Source organism: Bos mutus, chromosome 3 (genome assembly GCF_027580195.1).
Source record: "Bos mutus isolate GX-2022 chromosome 3, NWIPB_WYAK_1.1, whole genome shotgun sequence".
NCBI lineage: Eukaryota > Metazoa > Chordata > Mammalia > Artiodactyla > Bovidae > Bos > Bos mutus.
This window is the reverse complement of record NC_091619.1, coordinates 33,408,099-33,429,427: the sequence shown is the minus strand read 5'-3', so window position 1 is coordinate 33,429,427 and position 21,329 is coordinate 33,408,099. Positions and strand designations below refer to the sequence as shown.

The window sequence follows — 21,329 nt, the reverse complement described above, 5'->3', positions numbered from 1 at the left end:
GATGAGCTCGATAAAGGACAGAAATGGTATGGACCTAACAGAAGCAGAAGATATTAAGAAGAGATGGCAAAAATACACAGAAGAACTGTACAAAAAAGACCTTCATGACCAAGATAATCACGATAGTGTGATCACTGACCTAGAGTCAGACATCCTGGAATGTGAAGTCAAGTGAACCTTAGAAAGCATCACTACAAACAAAGCTAGTAGAGGTGATGGAATTCCACTGGAGCTATTTCAAATCCTGAAAGATGATGCTGTGAAAGTGCTGCACTCAATATGCCAGCAAATTTGGAAAACTCAGCAGTGGCCACACGACTGGAAAAGGTCAGTTTTCATTCCAATCCCAAAGAAAGGCAATGCCAAAGAATGCTCAAACTACCAAACAACTGCACTCATCTCACATGCTAGTAAAGTAATGCTCAAAATTCTCCAAGCCAGGCTTCACCAATATGTGAACCGTGAACTTCCTGATGTTCAAGCTGGTTTTAGAAAAGGCAGAGGAACCAGAGATCAAATTGCCAACATCCGCTGGATCATAGAAAAAGCAAGAGAGTTCCAGAAAAACATCTATTTCTGCTTTATTGACTATGCCAAAGCCTTTGACTGTGTGGATCACAATCAACTGTGGAAAATTCTGAATGAGATGGGCATACCAGACCACCTGATCTGCCTCTTGAGAAATTTGTATGCAGGTCAGGAAGCAACAGTTAGAACTGGACATAGAACAACAGACTGGTTCCAAATAGGAAAAGGAGTTCGTCAAGGCTGTATATTGTCACCCTGCTTATTTAACTTATATGCAGAGTACATCATGAGAAACGCTGGACTGGAAGAAACACAAGCTGGAATCAAGATTCCCTGGAGAAATATCAGTAACCTCAGATATGCAGATGACACCACCCTTATGGCAGAAAGCGAAGAAGAACTAAAGAGCCTCTTGATGAAAGTGAAAGTGGAGAGTGGAAAAGTTGGCTTAAAGCTCAACATTCAGAAAATGAAGATCATGGCATCTGGTCCCATCACTTCATGGCAAATAGATGGGGAAACAGTGGAAACAGTGTCAGACTTTATTTTTCTGGGCTCCAAAATCACTATAGATGGTGACTGCAGCCATGAAATTAAAAGACGCTTACTCCTTGGAAGGAAAGTTATGACCAACTTAGATAGCATATTCAAAAGCAGAGACATTGCTTTGCCAACAAAGGTTCGTCTAATCAAGGCTCTGGTTTTTCCTGTGGTCATGTATGGATGTGAGGGTTGGACTGTGAAGAAGGCTAAGCGCCGAAGAATTGATGCTTTTGAACTGTGGTGTTGGAGAAGACTCTTGAGAGTCCCTTGGACTGCAAGGAGATCCAACCAGTCCATTCTGAAGGAGATCAGCCCTGGGATTTCTTTGGAAGGAATGATGCTAAAGCTGAAACTCCAGTACTTTGGCCACCTCATGCGAAGAGTTGACTCATTGGAAAAGACTCTGATGCTGGGAAGGATTGGGGGCAGGAGGAAAAGGGGACGACAGAGGATGAGATGGCTGGATGGCGTCACTGACTCGATGGACGTGAGTCTGAGTGAACTCCGGGAGTTGGTGATGGACAGGGAGGCCTGGTGTGCTGGGATTCATGAGGTTGCAAAGAGTCAGACATGACTGAGTGACTGATCTGATCTGAATATCAAAAGTTAAAATTTTGGGGGCAGTAAAGGGGTTCAGTTCAGTCGCTCAGTTTTGTCTGACTCTTTGCAACCCCATGCCCTGCAGCATGCTAGGCCTCCCTGTCCATCACCAACTCCCAGGGCTTACTCAAACTCATGTCCATTGAGTTGGTGATGCCATTCAATCATCTCATCCTCTGTTGTCCCCTTCTCCTCCTGCCTTCAGTCTTTCCCAGCATCAGGGTCTTTTCAAATGACTCATTTCTTCACATCAGATGGCCAAAGTATTGGAGTTTCAGTTTCAGCATCAGTCCTTGCAATGAATATTCAGTACTGATTTCCTTTAGGATTGACTGCTTTGATCTTGCAGTCCAAGGGACTCTCGGGAGTCTTCTCCAACACCATAGTTTGAAAGCATCAATTCTTTGGGGCTCAGCTTTCTTTATGGTCCAACTCTCACATCTATACATGACTACTAGAAAAATCATAGCTCTGACTACACGGATGTTTGTTTGCAAAGTAATATTTCTGCTTTTTAATGCTGTCTAAGTTTGTCATAGCTTTTCTTCCAAGGAGCAAGCATCTTTTAATTTCATGGCTGCAGTCACCATCTACAGTGATTTTGGAGCCCAAGAAAATAAGTAAAGGGGTAGAATTTTTGTATGCAAAGTTAACTTGTATTCAGCTTAAAATACTTTATAAGATGTTTTATGTAAGCTTCATGGTAATCACAAAGCAAAAAGCTATAACAGACAAGAGAAAGAGAAAGAGGTCAAAGCAATTACCACACAAAGTCACAAAATCAAAAAGGAAGATGGCTAGAGAAGAATAAAGGAACAAAGAAACTACAAGCCATTAAAAAACAATTAAGCAAATAATATGTAAGTCCTTACTTATCAATGTGTGGAGAAGACAATGGCACCCCACTCCAGTACTCTTGCCTGGAAAATCCCATGGACAGAGGAGCCTGGCAGGCTGCGGTCCATGGGGTCACTAAGAGTTGGAGTCGACTGAGCGACTTCACTTTCACTTTTCACTTTCATGCATTGTAGAAGGAAATGGCAACCCACTCCACTGTTCTTGCCTGGAAAATGCCAGGGATGGGGGAGCCTGGTGGGCTATAGTCCATGGGGTACAATGGCCAGAGAAGGCAATGGCAACCCACTCCAGTACTCTTGCCTAGAAAATCCCATGGATGGAGGATCCTGGTAGGCTATAGTCCATGGGGTCACTGAGGGTCGGACAAGACTGAGCGACTTCACTTTCACTTTTCACTTTCATGCATTGGAGAAGGAAATGGCAACCCACTCCAGTGTTCTTGCCTGGAGAATCCCAGGAACAGGTGAGCCTGGTGGGTTGCCGTCTATGGGGTCGCACAGAGTCGGACACGACTGAAATGACTTAGCAGCAACTTATCAATGATTAAATTCTCCAAACGAAAGTCATTGAGTGGCTGAATAAACTTTAAAAAACAACACTTAACTTCTTGCTGCCTAAAAGAGACTCATTTCAGCTTTAGGGATACACATAGTCTCAAGGAGAAGGGATGGGAAAAGATAATCCATGCAGATAGAAACCAAAATAGAGCAAAGTATGAATAACTTGAGTTTAATTCAAAAACTATAAAAAGAGACAAATAATGAGACTATATAATAATTGAGAGGTCACTTCATTAACAGACTATAATTATAATATTCATATATATTATATGAACCAAATATTGAACTAAATATATTAAGCAGATACTAACATACCTGAAGGTAGAAACAGCAATGAAAGAACAGTATAAGACTTCACTCTCCCACTTTCAACAACAGACAAACCATCCAGACAGAAAATCAGTGAAGAAATAATTAACGAACTACACATTGGACCAAATGAACCTAAAAAACAAATACAGCAGCAGAATACATAATCTTCTCCAGTGCACATGGAACATTCTCAAGGACCAATCATGTCTTAGGTCACAAAACAAGTCTCAACTTTAAGACTGAAATCATACCAAGTATCATTTCTGACAATAGTATGAAACTAGAAATCAATAACAAGAGGAAAACTGGAAAATTCACAAGTATGTAGATATTAAACAACACTCCTCTGAACAACCAGTGGGTGTAGGAAGGTATCAGAAGAGAAATAAAAAAGTCTTATGAGATGTGAAAATAGAAACACAACATAACAAGTCTTATGCTGCTAAGTCACTTCAGTCGTGTCTGACTCTGTGCGACCCCAGAGACGGCAGCCCACCAGGCTCTCCCGTCCCTGGGATTCTCCAGGCAAGAACACTGGAGTGGGTTGCCATTTCCTTCTCCAATGCATGAAAGTGAAAAGTGAAAGTGAAGTTGCTCAGTCATGTCCAACCCTCAGTGACCCCATGGACTGCATCCAGGCAAGAGGACTGGAATGGGGTGCCATTGCCTTCTCCAACAAGTCTTAAAGCATGCGGCAAAAGCAGTTCTAAGAGGGAAGCGTATAGCAATAAATGTCAACATTTTTTTTAAATAAAGATCTCAAATAAACAATCTAATTGATCCCTCAAGGAATTAGAATAGAAGAAAAAACTAAGCCCAAAGTTAGCAGAAGGGAAAAAAATAATAAAGATCAGAGCAGAAATAAATACCAAAACCCAAATCCATAGAACAAAAGATCACCAAAATTAAAAGCTTGTTTGTTTAAAAAGGTAAACCAAATTGGCAAACTTTTAGCTGGACTAACTAAAAACAGAGAGAAAAGACTCAAATAAATAAAACCAGAAAAGAATTAGGAGACATTAAGACTGACGCCACAGGAACACAATGGGTTATAACACACTACTATGAACAATCTACGGAGAAGGCAATGGCACCTCACTCCAGTACTTTGCCTGTAAAATCCCATGGATGGAGGAGCCTGGTGGGCTGCAGTCCATGGGGTCGCTAAGAGTTGGACACGACTGAGCGACTTCACTTTCACTTTTCACTTTCATGCATTGGAGAAGGAAATGGCAACCCACTCCACTGTTCTTGCCTGGAGAATCCCAGGGACGGGGAGCCTGGTGGGCTGCCGTCTATGGGGTCTCGCAGAGTCAGACACGACTGAAGCAACTTAGCAGTAGCAGCAGCATGAACAATCATATGCCAACTAATTGTAAAATCTAAAAGAACTGGATAAATTCCTAGAAATATACAACCTAGCAAGACTGAATCATGAAGAAACGGAAAATCTGAACAGAGGAATGACTGAATAGACTGAATCAGTAAACAAAAATGTACCAACAGAGAAAGTCCAGGACCAGATGGTATCCCTGGTAAATTCCTTCCATAAAGAAGGAAATCTCACCATTTGCAATAACACAGATGGACTTTAAGGGCATGATGCTAAGTAAAACAAGTCAGACAGACAAAGACAAATACTATATGATCTCACTTATACATGGAATCAAAAGAAAGAAAAAGAAAGGAAAGAAAAAGACCTTATAGATAGAGAAAACATATTGGTGGTTACCAGAGGTGGAGGGTAAATCTTAAAAGCTCTCATCATAAAAAAAATCTATAACTATATATGGTGACTGATGTTAACTAGACCTATTGAGGTGATCATTTCACATTATATACATATATTGAATCATTATGTTATACACCTGAAATTAATATAATATTATGTATCAGTTATACCCAAATTTAAAAAACAAGTAAATTTAAGTTTTAACTATAAGAAAGTGTTCTTATCATAAAATTAATAACAGTAATAAGAGGGTGGGAAGAAACTTTAAGAAGTGATGCATATGTTTATGGCATAGATTATGGTTATGGTTTCCCGGGTGTATGTGTGTGTGCATGCTAAGTCACTTCAGTCACGTCAGACTCTTTGCGACCCCATGGACTGTGCCTGCCAGGCTCCTCTGTCCATGGGATTCTCCAGGCAAGAATACTGGAGTGGGTTGCCATTTCTTCCTCCAGGGGATATTCCTGACCCAGAGATCAAAGCCATGTCTCCTGTATTCACAGGCAGATTCTTTACCACTGAGCCACCAGGGAAGCCCTCCTGGGTACACACTTACCAACAAATTCATCAAGTTGGATACATAAATTATATACTTCTTTGTACTTCAACAAAATTTTTTAAAAAATTTAATCAATTACTTAAGAGAATTAAAACCATTCTTTGAACTGGAAGCATGAAGAATCTCTTTCTGAGGACTTTAAGAAGAATACTTCCTGTTTTAGTCAATAGCATTTCAACAAATTTCTTAGGGATCTTTCTTAAAACATTGTCAATAAAAGGTGACATTATCAGAAATAGAAAGGAAAGAAATGAAGGAAGAGAAGAAAGAAGCTATACTTATAACCACCAGGTACATATTAAACAAAAATTAAAACTATTAAAAATAAGGGTAAGGGCTGACCTTTGTATAATCTTTTTTGCTTGAGTTTCAGAAATATTTATACCCAGTGATTTCAAAACAGCAATTATTTCTGAAGTTTCTATTATTCCTTTAAAAAAGTGAAAATATGTCAAGTTAACAAATCTGAAACAATAACAAGGCAAAATATACTTATAAGGCAATAGCCTTTAAAAGTCCACATATTTTATAGGCCTATCATCCCACACTCAAAACCCAAAGCTTTAAAAGTTCTAAAAATTTAGACTTTTTGTATGGCACCAAAATTCACTATATGACAAAACCTACCTTAAGCTGATGTGAGGTTAATCTTAGTCAATTATTTTTCTAATCCAATACGGTTATTCATTTGTTTCACTGAAGAAATATTCATGTATATAATTGCACAGTGGTGCTCCAGACCCCACCTGGAGTATTATATCAGTTCACTTCAGTTCAGTCGCTCAGTTGTGTCTGACTCTTTGTGACCCCAAGGTCTGCAGCATGCCAGGCCTCCCTGTCCATCACCAACTGCTGGAGTTTACCCAAACTCATGTCCATTGAGTTGGTAATGCCATCTAACCATCTCATCCTCTGTCGTCCCCTTCTCCTCCTGCCATCAATCTTTCCCAGCATCAGGGTCTTTTCAAATGAGTCAGCTCTTCACAACAGGTGGCCAAAGTATTGGAATTTCAGCCTCAACATCAGTCCTTCCAATGAACATTCAGGACTGATTTCCTTTAGGATAGACTAGTTGGAACTCCTTGCAGTCCAAGGGACTCTCAAGAGTCTTCTCCAAAGAAGAGTATTATATAACATATCACATATGTGCTATATTTCTTTTCTAAAATCCAAATTCTAAACTTCTAATCATATCTGGTCCCAAGGGTTTCTAATCAGAGATTACAGATCTATAACAGATATTGATTATTGTACTTACTTGGAAAGAAAAAGCTAATTCTGAAGATCTGATTCAGGGGCATGAAAATAAGGCTACTCAACATTTTATAAGATAAGTTTTAAAAGAAATAGCCTACTTAAAATAAGATGGAACACCAAACTCTTTTTAACACAAGCATATCCGATGTTAAATAACTCAAAACTACTAATATATTTAATACAAGCCTATCACGCATTTCAATCTCACACTGCTAGATGTTCTGAAAGAAAAATTAAGTAGTCCATACTGTCCTCAAGCCCTAAACCACATATATAATCATGTCACTCCTCAAATGAAAAAAAAAATCTTTTAATTCTTCCCATGGAAACAAATAGTTGAGGACACCAAATATGAAAAAAATTATTTAAAAAATCAACTTTAGTGTCATCTAGATGAAAACTATATAATGTCAAAAAACTAACATAAATTCAGTCATAACTTATATTATACTTTACTAACCATAGCTGCATATGCATGCATTTAAAATATGCATAAGTAAAAAGAGTATACATATATATGAGATATATTATTTATGTAGCCTATAAACAAAGCCCAAATAGTCATACGTAGAAACTCTGATTCTTTACAATGACTCTGAGGCCCCTAGTGTGGAATTTACTGGTGGAATTTATACAGGGTGGAATTTACTGGCCTGCCTAGAAAGTTTTTTTCAAATGAGGAAGCTGAATCCTCTGTCTTATGCCATTATATCCCATTATAATTTTCAAACACTATACAATAATTTTTTAAAGTTTACTATTCAAATCACTATGCTAAATGTGAAAGAAGTCAAAGATTAATGAACCAACCACCCCAAGGAGTTTACCAGTTTGTATGCATGCACTAATTACTATAAAAATATATCACTCTGTGTTATTGTATGTCATAGAAGAGCTATGAATAATGTGCAGTGGAAAGACAAAGGAATGAAAAACAAGAGTCACAAATGAAGTACTATAAAAGGATAAGCAAGAGACCACCAAAGAAACAAAAGCATTTCAACAAAAGGTAAAGTATAAACATGGTAAACTTATTTGTTTAACAAAGATAGACTGGGAACTTACACATAGCAGTAGAAAGCAGGATAGCAGGTACTTTGGAGGGTGGTGGTGATTTGGAGAGGATACAAAATGGATCTTTCTGAGATGCTACTAATATTCTGCTTCTTTATCTGTATGTTGTTTTCATGTTGTATGTTTGCCTTGGAAAAATTTGTGAAGCTTTTGAAAGGTTGTTGTTGAATCACACGAAGACATGGGATTCTTGGCCCCCAGAGGAGAAGAATTCAATCCGGGGCCAGAGACGAGGCTCGATCTCTCAGAGCTTTTGTGTAATAAAGTTTTATTAAAGTATAAAGGACATAGAGAAAGCTTCTGACATAGGCTTCAGAAGGGGGCAGAAAGAGTACCCCCTTGCTAGTGTTAGCAATGAAGTTATATACTCTCCAATGAATCCAAAGAATGTCTGGAAGTTGTAAAGACCTCACCAGACCAACCCCCATAATTTACATTTTAAAATAACAGAATTAGCCAGAAGGCTTAATCCAGAGACTGTCCTCAGGCAGGATACATTATTGTTATATAATCCTAAGGAATGTAGAGAAGGAAAAGTTTGTCCTTTCTTCCTCCTTGAGAATTCCAGAGCCCTCTCTCCTTGGGGACCCCTAGACTCCTTATCAACCTACCTAGGAAATGACTCTCTCACTTTTACTTATAATGTATGCACTTGGCTATATATGTTATATATCAGTGAAATTTTCCCCAAAAAATAGTAATTTAGGGCCAAATTTGAAATGGCATTTTAACAAGCTATGTCTGACAATTTCTGCCTTTGTTCTCTCTGCAAAAAAAAAAAAAAAAAAACCTTTCTTCAGGATAGAAAGCCCAGGTATAGTCATGTACTTATGGTCAATTAATCTACAAAAAAGGAGGCAAGTATATACAGTGGAGAATTCAAGAATATACAATAGAGTCTCTTCAATAGTGGTACTGGGAAAACTGGATAGATACATTTAAAAGAATGAAATTAGAACATTTTTAATACCATACACAAAAACAAACTCAAAATAGATTAAACACCTAAATGTAAGGCTATAAAACTCCTAGAGGAAACAGTAAGCAGAATACTCTTTGACAAAAATCGCAGGAATAATGTTTTGGATCTGTCTCCTAGAGTAATGGAAGCAAAAGCAAAAATAAATAAATGAGACCTAATTAAACTTAAAAGTTTTGCACAGCCAAAGAAATCACAGAACAAAATGAAAAGACCACCTATGGACTAGGAGGAAATATTTGCAAATGATGCAACCAACAAGGGATTAATATCTAAAAACTACAAACAGCTCATACATCTCAATATTTTTTTAAAATAATAATAATAAGCAGGAGACATAAACTGACACTTCTCCAAAGAAGACATACAGGTTGCCATCAAGTATATGAAAAGATGCTCAACAACAGTAATTATTAAAGAAAAGAAAAATTACAGAAAGGTATCACCTCACAGCAGTCAGAATGGCTATCATTAAAAATCCAGAATAAAAAATGCTGAAGAGGACGTGGAGAAAAGGGAACCCTCCTAAACTACTGATGGGAATGTAAATTTGTGCAACCACTATGGAGAACAGTATGGCTGTTCCTTAAAAAGCTAAAAATAGAGTTACCACATGATCCCTACCGATCCCACTCCTGGGCCTATATCCAGAAAAGATGAAAACTCTAATTCGAAAAGATATATATACCCCAATGTTCACTCCAGCATTATTTACCACCATTACTTTACCAACAGCCAAGATATGGAAGCAACCTAAAAGTCCATTGATGGATAGATAAAGAATATTCCATATATACAATAGAATATTAGTCATAAGAAAACATGAAATATTGCCATTTGCAGCAACACAGATAGACCTAGAGATTATCATACTAAGTGAAGTAAGTCAGACAAAGACAAGTATCATATGATACCACTTATATGTGGAAGCTAAAAAAATGATTCAAATGAGCTTATTTACAAAACCGAAACAGACTCACAGATATAGAAAATAAATTTATGGTTATCCCAAAGGAAAAGGATGGGGTAGAAATAAATTAGAAGGCTGAGATTAACACATACACGCTAACTGTGTAGAGGACATAAACAACAAGGTCCTACATGTATAGAACTATATTCAATATCTTGTAATAACCTACAATGGAAAAGAATCTGAAAAAGAATAATATACAACTATATATATATATAAAGAATATATATAAGTAAATCAATTTGTTGTATACTTGAAACGAATACAACACTGTAAATCAACTATACTTAAACAAACAAACAAACAAAAAATGAAAACCCAGTGGAAGAGCAGAGATGAGTGGTACCATGTATTGACCTTCACATTAGGGTGGCAAACACTATGGTCTATGGGGAGCGGATATCTGTACAAATGGAGTAAATGCTACTAAACCCCACTGATTTTTACCATGTTGTAAAGTTACCATGGACGTGAGTCTGAGTGAACTCTGGGAGCTGGTGATGGACAGGGAGGCCTGGCGTGCTGCGATTCATGGGGTCACAAAGAGTCGGACACGACTGAGCGACTGAACTGAACTGAAAGTGGGTCATATGTTTCATTTTAAAGAAAACTGGGAAAACTGAATTTTTATATAAAATCTTCCAATTTTTATATGTTAAATAAAAAATAATTTCTTAAAAAAACTCCATTCTTTCCAACTCTGTTTATATATTGACCCAGAAGAAAACTAAATTGTTCCTGAGCACAATTAAAGTCTCCCTCTATCACTTGTATAGCAATTATCATAGTCTAGCTTGTGTATGGCTATTCATTCTTTTTTTTTTACATTTAAATTTATTTATTTTACTTAGAGGCTAATTACTTTACAATATTGTATTGGTTTTGCCCCAAAACTGTCTGCTTCTGAAAATCTTTGTTAACACAGTTCCTAGTGCTCTAGCTCACATAACTGCTCAAAAATTCTCTGTTTCATTGACCTATAATTACATTAAGTAATTAATCCTTATGCAAAAGAAGTTAAAATTTCAAGCTATGATGTAGAGAAAAATTAGGTAATGTAATTCAGAATATAATCAATACCTATGGACTGAATGGGAGATTCAATGTTGTCTTTAATTATATACAGCAAGTGTTCACTGACAAAGATGGGCTTGAAATGGATTTGCTAGAGTAACAGTAGTTAGATGCATGGAGAGGAAGACTGTGACTATTCCAGTCCTGTAATTCCAGGGGGAAATGCAAACTATTCCACTTCTATACTACAGATTATTCTGCTAAGTTAACAAGCCATCTCAAATTTTACTGGTTTAATAAGAATGTATTTGATAATAGTATGCAATCAGAATTTGGTTCAACACATTGGTTCTTCTGCTGATTTTACCTGGGTCACTCATGTGAATTCAGTGATCTAGAGGTTTGACCATAGCTGAAAATCCAAGATGGCTTCACTCACATGTCTTTTACATCAGATGGAAATGTAGCACAGATGGAAATGAAATAGGCCACCCTAATGGCAGAAAGTGAATAGGAAGGTGAAGGTGAAAGAGGAAGGTGAAAGAGGAGAGTGAAAAAGCTGGCTTAAAACTCAACATTCAAAAAACTAAGATCATGGCATCTGGTCCCATAACTTCAAGACAAAAAGATGGGGAAAAATGGAAACTGGCAGACTTTATTTTCTTGGGCCTCAAAATCACTGCAAATGATAACTGCAGCCATGAAATTAAAAGACACTTGCTCCTTGGAAGAAAAGCTATGACAAACCTAGATAGTGTATTAAAAAACTGAGACAAAGGTCCATCTAGTCAAAGCTATGGTTTATCCAGTAGTCATGTATGGATGTGAGAGTTGGACCACTAAGAAAGCCAAGCACTGAAGAATTGATGCTTTTGAACTGTAGCATTGGAGAAGACTCTTGAGAGTCCCTAGGACAGCAAGGAGATCCAACCAGTCCATTCTAAAGGAAATTAGATATGGCCAGACAGTTTCATGGCAGTAAAGTTGACTTTATAGTACCAATAAAAGCACCTTGCAAAAAATAAAAAAATAAAATAAAGGAAATCAGTCCTGAATATTCCAAGGACTGATGTTGAAGCTGAAGCTCCAATACTTTGGCCACCTGATGCAAAAAGCCAACTCACTGGAAAAGATCCTGATGCTGGGAAAGATTGAGGGCAGGGGGAGAAGGAGACGACAGAGGATGGGATGGTTGAATGGCATCACCCACTCAATAGACATGAATTTGAGCAAACTCCAGGAGATAGTGAAAGTGAAGGAAGCCTGTCATGCTGAAGTCCATGGGGTTGCAAAGAGTGGGACATGACTCAGGGACTAAACAACAATAATGGTCCTAATGGTTGAAGCAAGTCAAATGGCCAAGCCCAGGTCAATGTGGCTCAGGGTTACACAAAGGCATAAACCCTGTAGATGAGGTTCACTGAAATACCAAATGTATTACTTAGCATTACTGTTCTCATACGTAAAAGGTAGCTGCTATGAGGACTGCATGAGACAAAAATAAGATACAGAAGATAAAGCAGCTAAAACAGGCATGGCAGATGGTAAAGTACAAAAATTTCTAGTTTCTTTCCCACCATTTTCCCAATCTAAAAAAAAAAAAAAACTCCTTCCAAAAAAGAACCTTAATGATGAAATTATGTCTAAGAATTACTTCATTTCACATATTTATGACCACACTCCAAGGACATTCTGGCTCCGCAGAAGTAGGGACTCAGATACTTCTTGAGAGAAGTTAAGCAGATCAGTTCACATTGGGCCTTGAATGCTTCCAGCTAGTGAATTTGATAGTATAGTACACCAGCCCACAAGCATCCTCTTGCCTCCATTGATTGGCATAAGGCCTGGAAACCCTCCTGGGACACAGAAAATGCAGTGGTAAAAATTGAATCCTACTATTAGTGTTTTATACACATTAATATGTGATGAACTGGGAGAGTCTCAACAATATTGTCAGGAAGGACAAGAAGGGAAAAGATATCATGTACAGAGCCAGATCCAATAATAGGATTTGGGGGGAAAGATTGGCTCCACAGTCAACGATGCACAACAGGTGTACACCCGTGGCGGATTCATGTGGATGTATGGCAAAACCAATACAATATTGTAAAGTAATTAGCCTCCAATTAAAATAAATAAATTTAAATTTTTTAAAAAAAGGAGAAAAAAAAAAAAAGAAATTACCTTAACCCAGCCAATCTAGAAACACTCTGGGAGAAAGTAGCAGCATGTTCATATGAATTTAAAAAGCTGTACTTTGAGGCCCAAAATATGCTGCATTGGACAATTTCTGATTAAGCAAATAAGAGGGAGGACTGTATTTGTTTCCTTGGGCAGTTGTAATAAAGGACCACAATCTGGGTAGCTTAAATAGGAATTTAAGCCAAAAGTGATTATTGGCCAAAATATTGGCCAAAATATGGCCAAAAAATGATGAAGGCCAAAAGTCTGTAAAACCAAGGTGTTGGCAGGGCCATGCTCCTTTGGAAGATGCTATGGAAGGATCTGTTCTGTATTTATCTCCTAGTGTCTGGTAGTCTCAGGTATTTCTTGGCTTACAGACACATCACTCCAAGCCTGACTCCATTATCAAATGGCTACTTCATATTATCTCCCTCTGTGCATGTCTGTCCCTGTATCCAAATTTCCCCTTTATGTGACACCTGTCCTATTGGGCTTCCCTGGTGGCTCAGACAGTAAATCTGCCTGTAATGCAGGAGATCTGGGTTTGATCCCTGGGTCAGGAAGATCCCCTGGAGAAGGGACAGGCTACCCACTCCAGTATTCTTGGGCTTCCCTGGTGGCTCAGACAGTAAAGAATCTGCCTGCAATGCAGGAGATCTGGGTTTGATCCCTGTGTTGGGAAGATCCTCTGGAGAAGTGCATGGCTACCCACTCCAGTATTCTTGCCTGGAGAATTCCATGGACAGAGGGTATTGGGCATACCCTAATGACCTCATTTTTCTTGGTTACTTCTATAAAGACCTATTTCCAAATAAGATCACAGTCTGAGATCTGGGGGGTTAGGACTTCAACTTATCTTTTAGGGTACACAATTCACTCCATTGGAGAAGGAAATGGCAACTTACTCCCGTATTCTTGCCTGGGAAAACCTATGGACAGAGGAACCTGAGGGGCTACAGTCCATGGGGTCACAAAAAGTCGAATACAAATTAGTAACTAAACAACAACAAATTCAATCTGTAATAGAGGAGGTATTCCCATTCATAACCACAAAAAGCATCATGGCCAAGGTAAATTGTCTGAGCTTTACAGAAGTGTGGTCGCTGAGGAGGCAGCAATGATGACACAAAGCAGGCGCCTCAATCAGAACAGGGCCTCTGCAGGTCTGCTAGGGCCTGCACTCTGCAATGCAGGTGGGCGGCAGCTCTGGTAGCCACAGTAGAGCTTCACACCTACTGTCACGGCTCAGATGCTAAAAACAAAAGAAGCCAGTAGGAATTCAGACAAGAGCTCTTCCAGAATGGTGCCACTTCAGGACTTGCCTGTGATGTTCCAGTTTGACCAGTCAAGGCAGAAATTAAAAGATCTATATTGCTATATCATTACATTACTTTGGATGGCCATCTAGCCTCAAAAAGAGTATTTTCTATTATTACCAAGAGCTGTAAGCACTGATTTTCAGAGACGATAGTAATACATTTTTTACTAGGGGTTTCCTACTTTCACTGATTATGATACAGTGCATTTTCAGCTTACAAATGACGATCATGGTGGTAATCATCAATAATGCAGTGAAATTCCAGAAGAGCACAAGAATAGAACTATCAGTCTTAGATCAACAGCAAATGATGACCAGGTCTAATTCATAGATATGAATGAGTAGTACTTCTAAAGCTTCTGGATACTATTTAAGTAGGAGGGCCCACAAAGGCCTAAACTTTCTCCTGGAAGGTAAATGGAAGCTTGAAACCTATGGTTTGGATATTAAGGGAAATACAACCACTTCTGTGCTTATAGGTCACTAAAGCTTGTAATATTCAGGTTACACTTTGTCTTACAAAGAATTCATCAGTGAAATCCTTAAAACATCTTTTCTGGTATACTTAGGATTTTTCAATTAAAAAATTCGACTTCACAAAATTTTTAAATTAATATGTTTCATAAATAAAGTATACTTAATTTCTAATTACCCATGATGAATTAGCCATATGTGAATGCAGAAATGGTATTCTACTTTTACATTTAGTCTCTTTGATTTAAGGATTTGTAACAAAATATGAGTATTCCTTTCCTCTGCAAATCAGCATGGATATTGATTGTATGTATAAAAGACTGGAAACATTCTAAATGTTTAAAAATATGGGATTGATTAGATACATCTACTCACCAACTGAATATTTCAAAGTCATTAAAAACTGTGCTTGCAAAGAACATTAAATGAAGTGAAATGCTTACACTGACATTAAACAAAAAAAGTAGGACATCAAACTATACATATAGTGTGACCACAATTTCACTTAAAGAGAAAAAGACCAAGAAAGAGATAGAAACAAAAAGTCTAAAAGGAAATATAAAAATATATTAAAATGTTAAGCCTGATCTCTAGACAGCAAGGTCACAGGTAACTGTTTCTTTCTATCTGTTATCTCTCTGTGTTAACTAACTTTCCTACAACTGAAATATTTTCAAAGTCAGCTAGAAAACAACAAATGTTAATGATTTTAATCACCATGATACTTTTAGCTCATATATTGCAAAAAAGTGAAGAGGTCTACTTATTAAGCCAAGAAATTTTAAATTCAGAAGACAAAAAACAATTTTATTAAAGATATGACTAACCCCACAGAAATTTTAATACTAATAAATATCATTCACATATTACTCTTAGAAATTAAAAAATTACCACAAGACAAGTAATAGATATAATTGAGTATTTGATAGTGGGAGTAAGTTAAAAGCTAGTAAAAACATCCTTTAGTATTCACAGTTATTATTCATGTTAATCTAACTGTGGATAAAACACACACACACACCATCATTATTTTTGTCCAGACTATTAAATGCCAGCGTCATTTTTCTCTCGTGGTCTTTAACGTAGCGCATAAAATCTTCAAAGTTCAATCCAGAATCAGCATTGGTATCTACAGTTTTATAAATATCCTATAAGAAAGAAGAAACTCATTACAGAGATATATAGCAAGTAAAGCTACTATACCATGTTAACATTGGCACATTTCACTCATACTAATTACGATTTCTACCCACATTCATTGTCCTAGTTTTTCAGTCACAGCTACAAAGTTAAATACATTCGGTGATTTTTAATTTGTTCAATACTGAAGTCAAAACTCATTTCAAATAATTATGAGTCGTACATGTAAGTAAGTGTTTACTTAAGGTAAAAAATGAATGCCATATACCTTGAGGGAATAAAGATAGTAAGTAAGGTATATAGTCTTTGCGATCAGAGACCTCATACTCCATTAAACTCAATGGGATAAAATATGTGAGATTCCAATATGACCCACAGATTATGATTTGAGATGTAGCTTTATGAAGAGTATATGTTCAAACCTCACTAAGGTGCTCTGCTTTTTTGAACAAAAAATGAATAATTTTAAAATGCATTATCATATATATTTCTAGGAGTTTCCTATCTCAAAGGCATAGATCATGTCTTATTCATCTTTGTACCATAAATGCCCAGCATAGAGTATGGCATACCAAGGTCCTTAATCTACATTTGTTGAATTAATATTGTGAACTGGGCAATGCACTATGCGGTAGGGATTAAAAGACAGGAAGATGCAGTCTCTGCCCTGAAGGAAATTACAGACTAGTAGAGACCATTCACATAATAAAAGAGAATTTGTTAGGTGATGTGATGGGAATGTATTCAAGGTACAGTGGAGTGTGGGAGGATTCAGGAGAGTCTTCACAGAGGGAGAGGACTTGAACTGAGAACTACAAAGAATAATTGGCATTAGCTGGGCAGACCAATGGGACAGGGCATTCCAAGAATATGTGACAGTATTTGTAAGCAAGCAGAACATATATTAGTTAGAAAAAATACAGTAATGATGATAATGATAACAGCTAATATTTATTGAGCACTTCCTTTTAAGCACTTTATATATACAATCTCATTTAATCATTATAACAACCCTAAATAGTTCTAATTTGCTAAGGACAAAATGCAAGGGAGAAAAGTAGGAGATAAGGTAGGCAGGGGAGAGATCATGAGAACTTACATGTCACAAAATGGATTCCAAATTAATTCTGTAGGTAGTATTTCCCAGTAAGTGGGATGATATATGGGGCTTACATGGAAACAATATTAACATTAAATCACAGTGAGAAAATTATTCATATTTAATTATCTTCCAACCCTCCTGATTACATCATTGAGAATATCTGTTTGGAGCCAATATGTCTCAGTACTTCCCAACTTTAAAAAAGTCCAAGAATAGTAGCAACCCCTTCCCCACCTTCTGCACTTTCAGTTGTTGTTCAGTCACTAAGTCATGTCCCACGCTCTGCAGTCCCATGGACTGCAGCACGCCAGGCTCCTCTGTCCTCCACTATCTCCTGGAGTTTGCTCAAATTCATGTCCATTGAGTCAGTGATGCTACTGAACCAGCTTATCTTCTGCTGCCGCTTTCTCCTTGTGCCTTCAATCTTCCCCGGCATCAAGGTCTTTTCCAATGAGTTGGCTCTTTGCATCAGGTGGCCGAAGTATTTGAGGCTTCAGTATCAGTCCTTCCAATGAATATTCAGGGTTGATTTCCTTTAGGATAGACTGGTTTAGTCTCCTTGCAGTCTAAGGGAATCTCAACAGTCTTGTCCAGCACCATAATTTGAAAGCATCAATCCTTCAGTGTTCAGTCTTCTTTGTGGTTCAACTGCCATATCTGTACATGACTACTGGAAAAACCATAGCTTTGACTATATGCACCTTTGTCAGCAAAGTGATTTCTCTGCTTATTAAAACATTGTCTAGGTTTGTCATAGCTTTCCTTCCAAGGAGCAAGTGTCTTAATTTCATGGCCGCAGTCACCATCCACAGGGATTTTGGAGCCCAAGAAAATAAAATCTGTCACTGTTTCTACTTTTTTCCCTTCTATTTGCCATGAAGTGATGACACGGGGTGCCATGAGCTTAGCTTTTTTAATGTTAAGTTTCAAGCCGGCTTTTTCACTCTCCTCTTTCACCCTCATCAAGAAGCTCTTTAGTTCCTCTTCACTTTCTGCCATTAGAGTGGCATCATCTGCATATCTGAGGTTATTGATATTTTTCAACTTTGTTACACATGGTCACCCATAGTCTGAAAATATTAAGTGAAAAATTCCAGAAATAATAAGGTTTAGATTAAGCACCGTTCTGAGTAGTGTGATGAAATCTCATTCCATCAGGTTCCATCCTGACCAGGATGTGAATTATCCCTTTGCCCAGATATCCCACTCCTTATTCACTTACTAGCCATCAATCTAGATTATCATGTTGCCTGTCATAGTATCACAGTTCTTGGGTTCGAATAACACTTACTTTACTTTTGGCCCCAAAACACAAGAGTGGTAATGCTGAAAATTTGGATATGTCCAAGAGAAGCCATAAAATTCTTCCTTTAAGTAAAAATGGGAAAGTTCTTGACTGATAAGGAAGAAAAAAAACTGTATACTGAGGTTGCCAAGATCTACAGTATGAATGAATTTTCTATCAGTAAAATTGTGAAGAAGGAAAAAGAAATTCACGCCAGTTTTGCTGTCACACCTCAAACCACAAAAGTTATGGCCACAGAATGTGGTAAGTGCTTAGTTAAGACAGAAAAAGCATTAAATTGTACAGTACAATATTCTGAGAGAAAGACCATATTAATAACTTTATTTGACATTATTTAATTATACTCGATTTACAATATTGTGTTAGTTTCACGTATGTAGCTTTAGATACTTTTCCATTAGAGGTATTACAGGATATTAAATACAGATCCTGTGCTAAATAAATAAATCCTGTTTATCTGTTTTATATATAATGGTATGTAACTATTAATCCCATCAGTTCAGTTCAGTTCAGTTCAGTCGCTCAGTCATGTCCGACTCTTTGCGATCCCATGAATCGCAACATGCCAGGCCCCCCTGTCCATCACCATCTCCCGGAGTTCACTTAGACTCACGTCCATCGAGTCAGCGATGCCATCCAGCCATCTCATCCTCTGTCATCCCCTTCTCCTCCTGCCCCCAATCCCTCCAAGCATCAGAGTCTTTTCCAATGAGTCAACTCTTTGCATGAGGTGGCCAAAGTACTGGAGTTTCAGCTTTAGCATCATTCCTTCCGAAGAAATCCCAGGGCTGATCTCCTTCAGAATGGTCTGGTTGGATCTCCTTGCAGTCCAAGGGACTCTCAAGAGTCTTCTCCAACACCCCAGTTCAAAAGCATCAATTCTTCGTCACTCAGCTTTCTTCACAATTCAACTCTCACATCCATACATGACCACTGGAAAAACCATAGCCTTGACTAGATGGACCTTTGTTGGAAAAGTAATGTTTCTGCTTTTCAATATGCTGTCTAGGTTGGTCATAACTTTTCTTCCAAGGAGTAAGCATCTTTTACATGGCTGCAGTCACCATCTGCAGTGATTTTGGAGCCCAAAAAAATAAAGTCTGACACTGTTTCCACTGTTTCCCCATCTATTTCCCATCAAGTGATGGGACCAGATGCCATGATCTTCGTTTTCTGCATGTTGAGTTTTAAGCCAACTTTTTCACTCTCCTCTTTCACCTTCATCAAGAGGCTTTTTAGTTCCTCTTCACTTTCTGCCATAAGGGTGGTGTCATCTGCATATCTGAAGTTATTGATATTTCTCCCGGCAATCTTGATTCCAGCTTGTGCTTCTTCCAGCCCAGCATTTCTCATGATGTACTCTGCATATAAGTTAAATAAGCAGGGTGACAATATACAGCCTTGATGTACTCCTTTTCCTATTTGGAACCAGTCTGTTCCATGTCCAGTTCTAACTGTTGCTTCCTGACCTGCATACAAATTTCTCAAAAGGCAGGTCAGGTGGTCTGGTATTCACATCTCTTTCAGAATTTTCCAGTTTATTGTGATCCACACAGTCAAAGGCTTTAATCCCATACTCCTAATCTATCCACCCCCGCCCCCGAATTTTCCCCTTTGGTAGCCATAAGTTTGTTTTCTGTCTGTGAGTCTGCTTCTGTTTTCCAAATAAGTTCACCTGTATTATTATTTTTAGATTCCATATATAAGTGATACCACATAATATTTGTTTTTTTCTCTGCCTTGACTTACTTCACTTAGTATGATGATCTCTAGGTCCATCTGTGCTGTCCTCAGTTGCTCAGTTGTGTCCAACTCTTTAGCAACCTCATGGATGTAGCCCACCAGGCTCCTCTGTCCATGGGATTTCCCAGGCAAGAATACTGGAGTGGGTTGCTATTTCCTCCTCCAGGGGATCTTTCCAACCCAGGGATCAAATCCGCATCTTCTGCTTTTCCTGCACTGCAGGCGGATTCTTTACCATTGAGACATGGGGAAGCCCATGGTCCATCTATGTTGTTGCAAATGGCGTATTTCATTCATTTTGTGTTTGAGTAATATTCCATTATATATGTACCATATCCTCTTTATCCATTCATCTGTTGATTGACACTAAGGTTACTTCCATGTTCTAGCTTTTGTAAATAGTTCTTCCATGAATACCGAGGTGCATATGTCTTTTCAAATTAGAGTTTTTGTCTTTCCCAGATATATGCCCTGGAGTGGGGTTGCTGGATCATATCATAACTCTATTTTTAGTTTTTTAAGGAAACGTTGTACTGTTCTATATAGTAGTCCACCAATTTAACAGTGTAGGATGGTTCCCTTTTCTCCACACTCTTTCCAGTATTTATTATTTATAGACTTTTTGATGATAGTCATTCTGACTGGTATGAGGTGATACCTTATTATAGCTTTGATTTGCATCTCTCTTAGCAGGGCTTCCCTGGTGGCTCAGGTGGTAAAGAATCCACCTGCAATGCAGGAGACCTGGTTCGATCCCTGGCTTGGGAAGATCCCCTGGAGGAGGGCATGGCAACCTACTCCAGTATTCTTGCCTGGAGAATCCTCATGGACAGAGGAACCCAGCAGGCTACAGTCTGTGGGGTCACAAAAAGTTGGACATGACTGAGCGACTAAGCACAATAATTAACAATCGCATTCTCATAACTTTTATTACAGTATATTGTTATAATTGTTCTATATTTTATTATTGAAAAAGTGAAAAAAAAAAAGAAAAAGTGAAAGTGCTGGTCGCTCAGTTGTATGATTCTGGTGCATATTTTATGTTCATTTCAGACCAGGGAAATGATATTAGACAA

General features: G+C 37.9%; 1 protein-coding gene across 2 annotated transcripts in view; it reads right to left on the bottom strand.

Moving 5' to 3' along the window:
* The window catches only part of LOC102272827 (mitochondrial adenyl nucleotide antiporter SLC25A24), a 92,564-nt gene that overhangs the window by 59,854 nt on the left and 11,381 nt on the right, over window positions 1-21,329 (bottom strand). The window contains exons 3-4 of one of the 2 annotated variants that reach the window (XM_070364101.1): window positions 15,984-16,091; window positions 6,035-6,122 (exon numbers count right to left, since the gene is read on the bottom strand). In XM_070364101.1, the coding sequence (XP_070220202.1) occupies window positions 6,035-6,122; window positions 15,984-16,091 (196 nt within the window). Of the gene's footprint in view, window positions 1-6,034; window positions 6,123-15,983; window positions 16,111-21,329 lie in introns of both variants that reach the window. The other variant, XM_070364096.1, reaches the window with a different exon arrangement.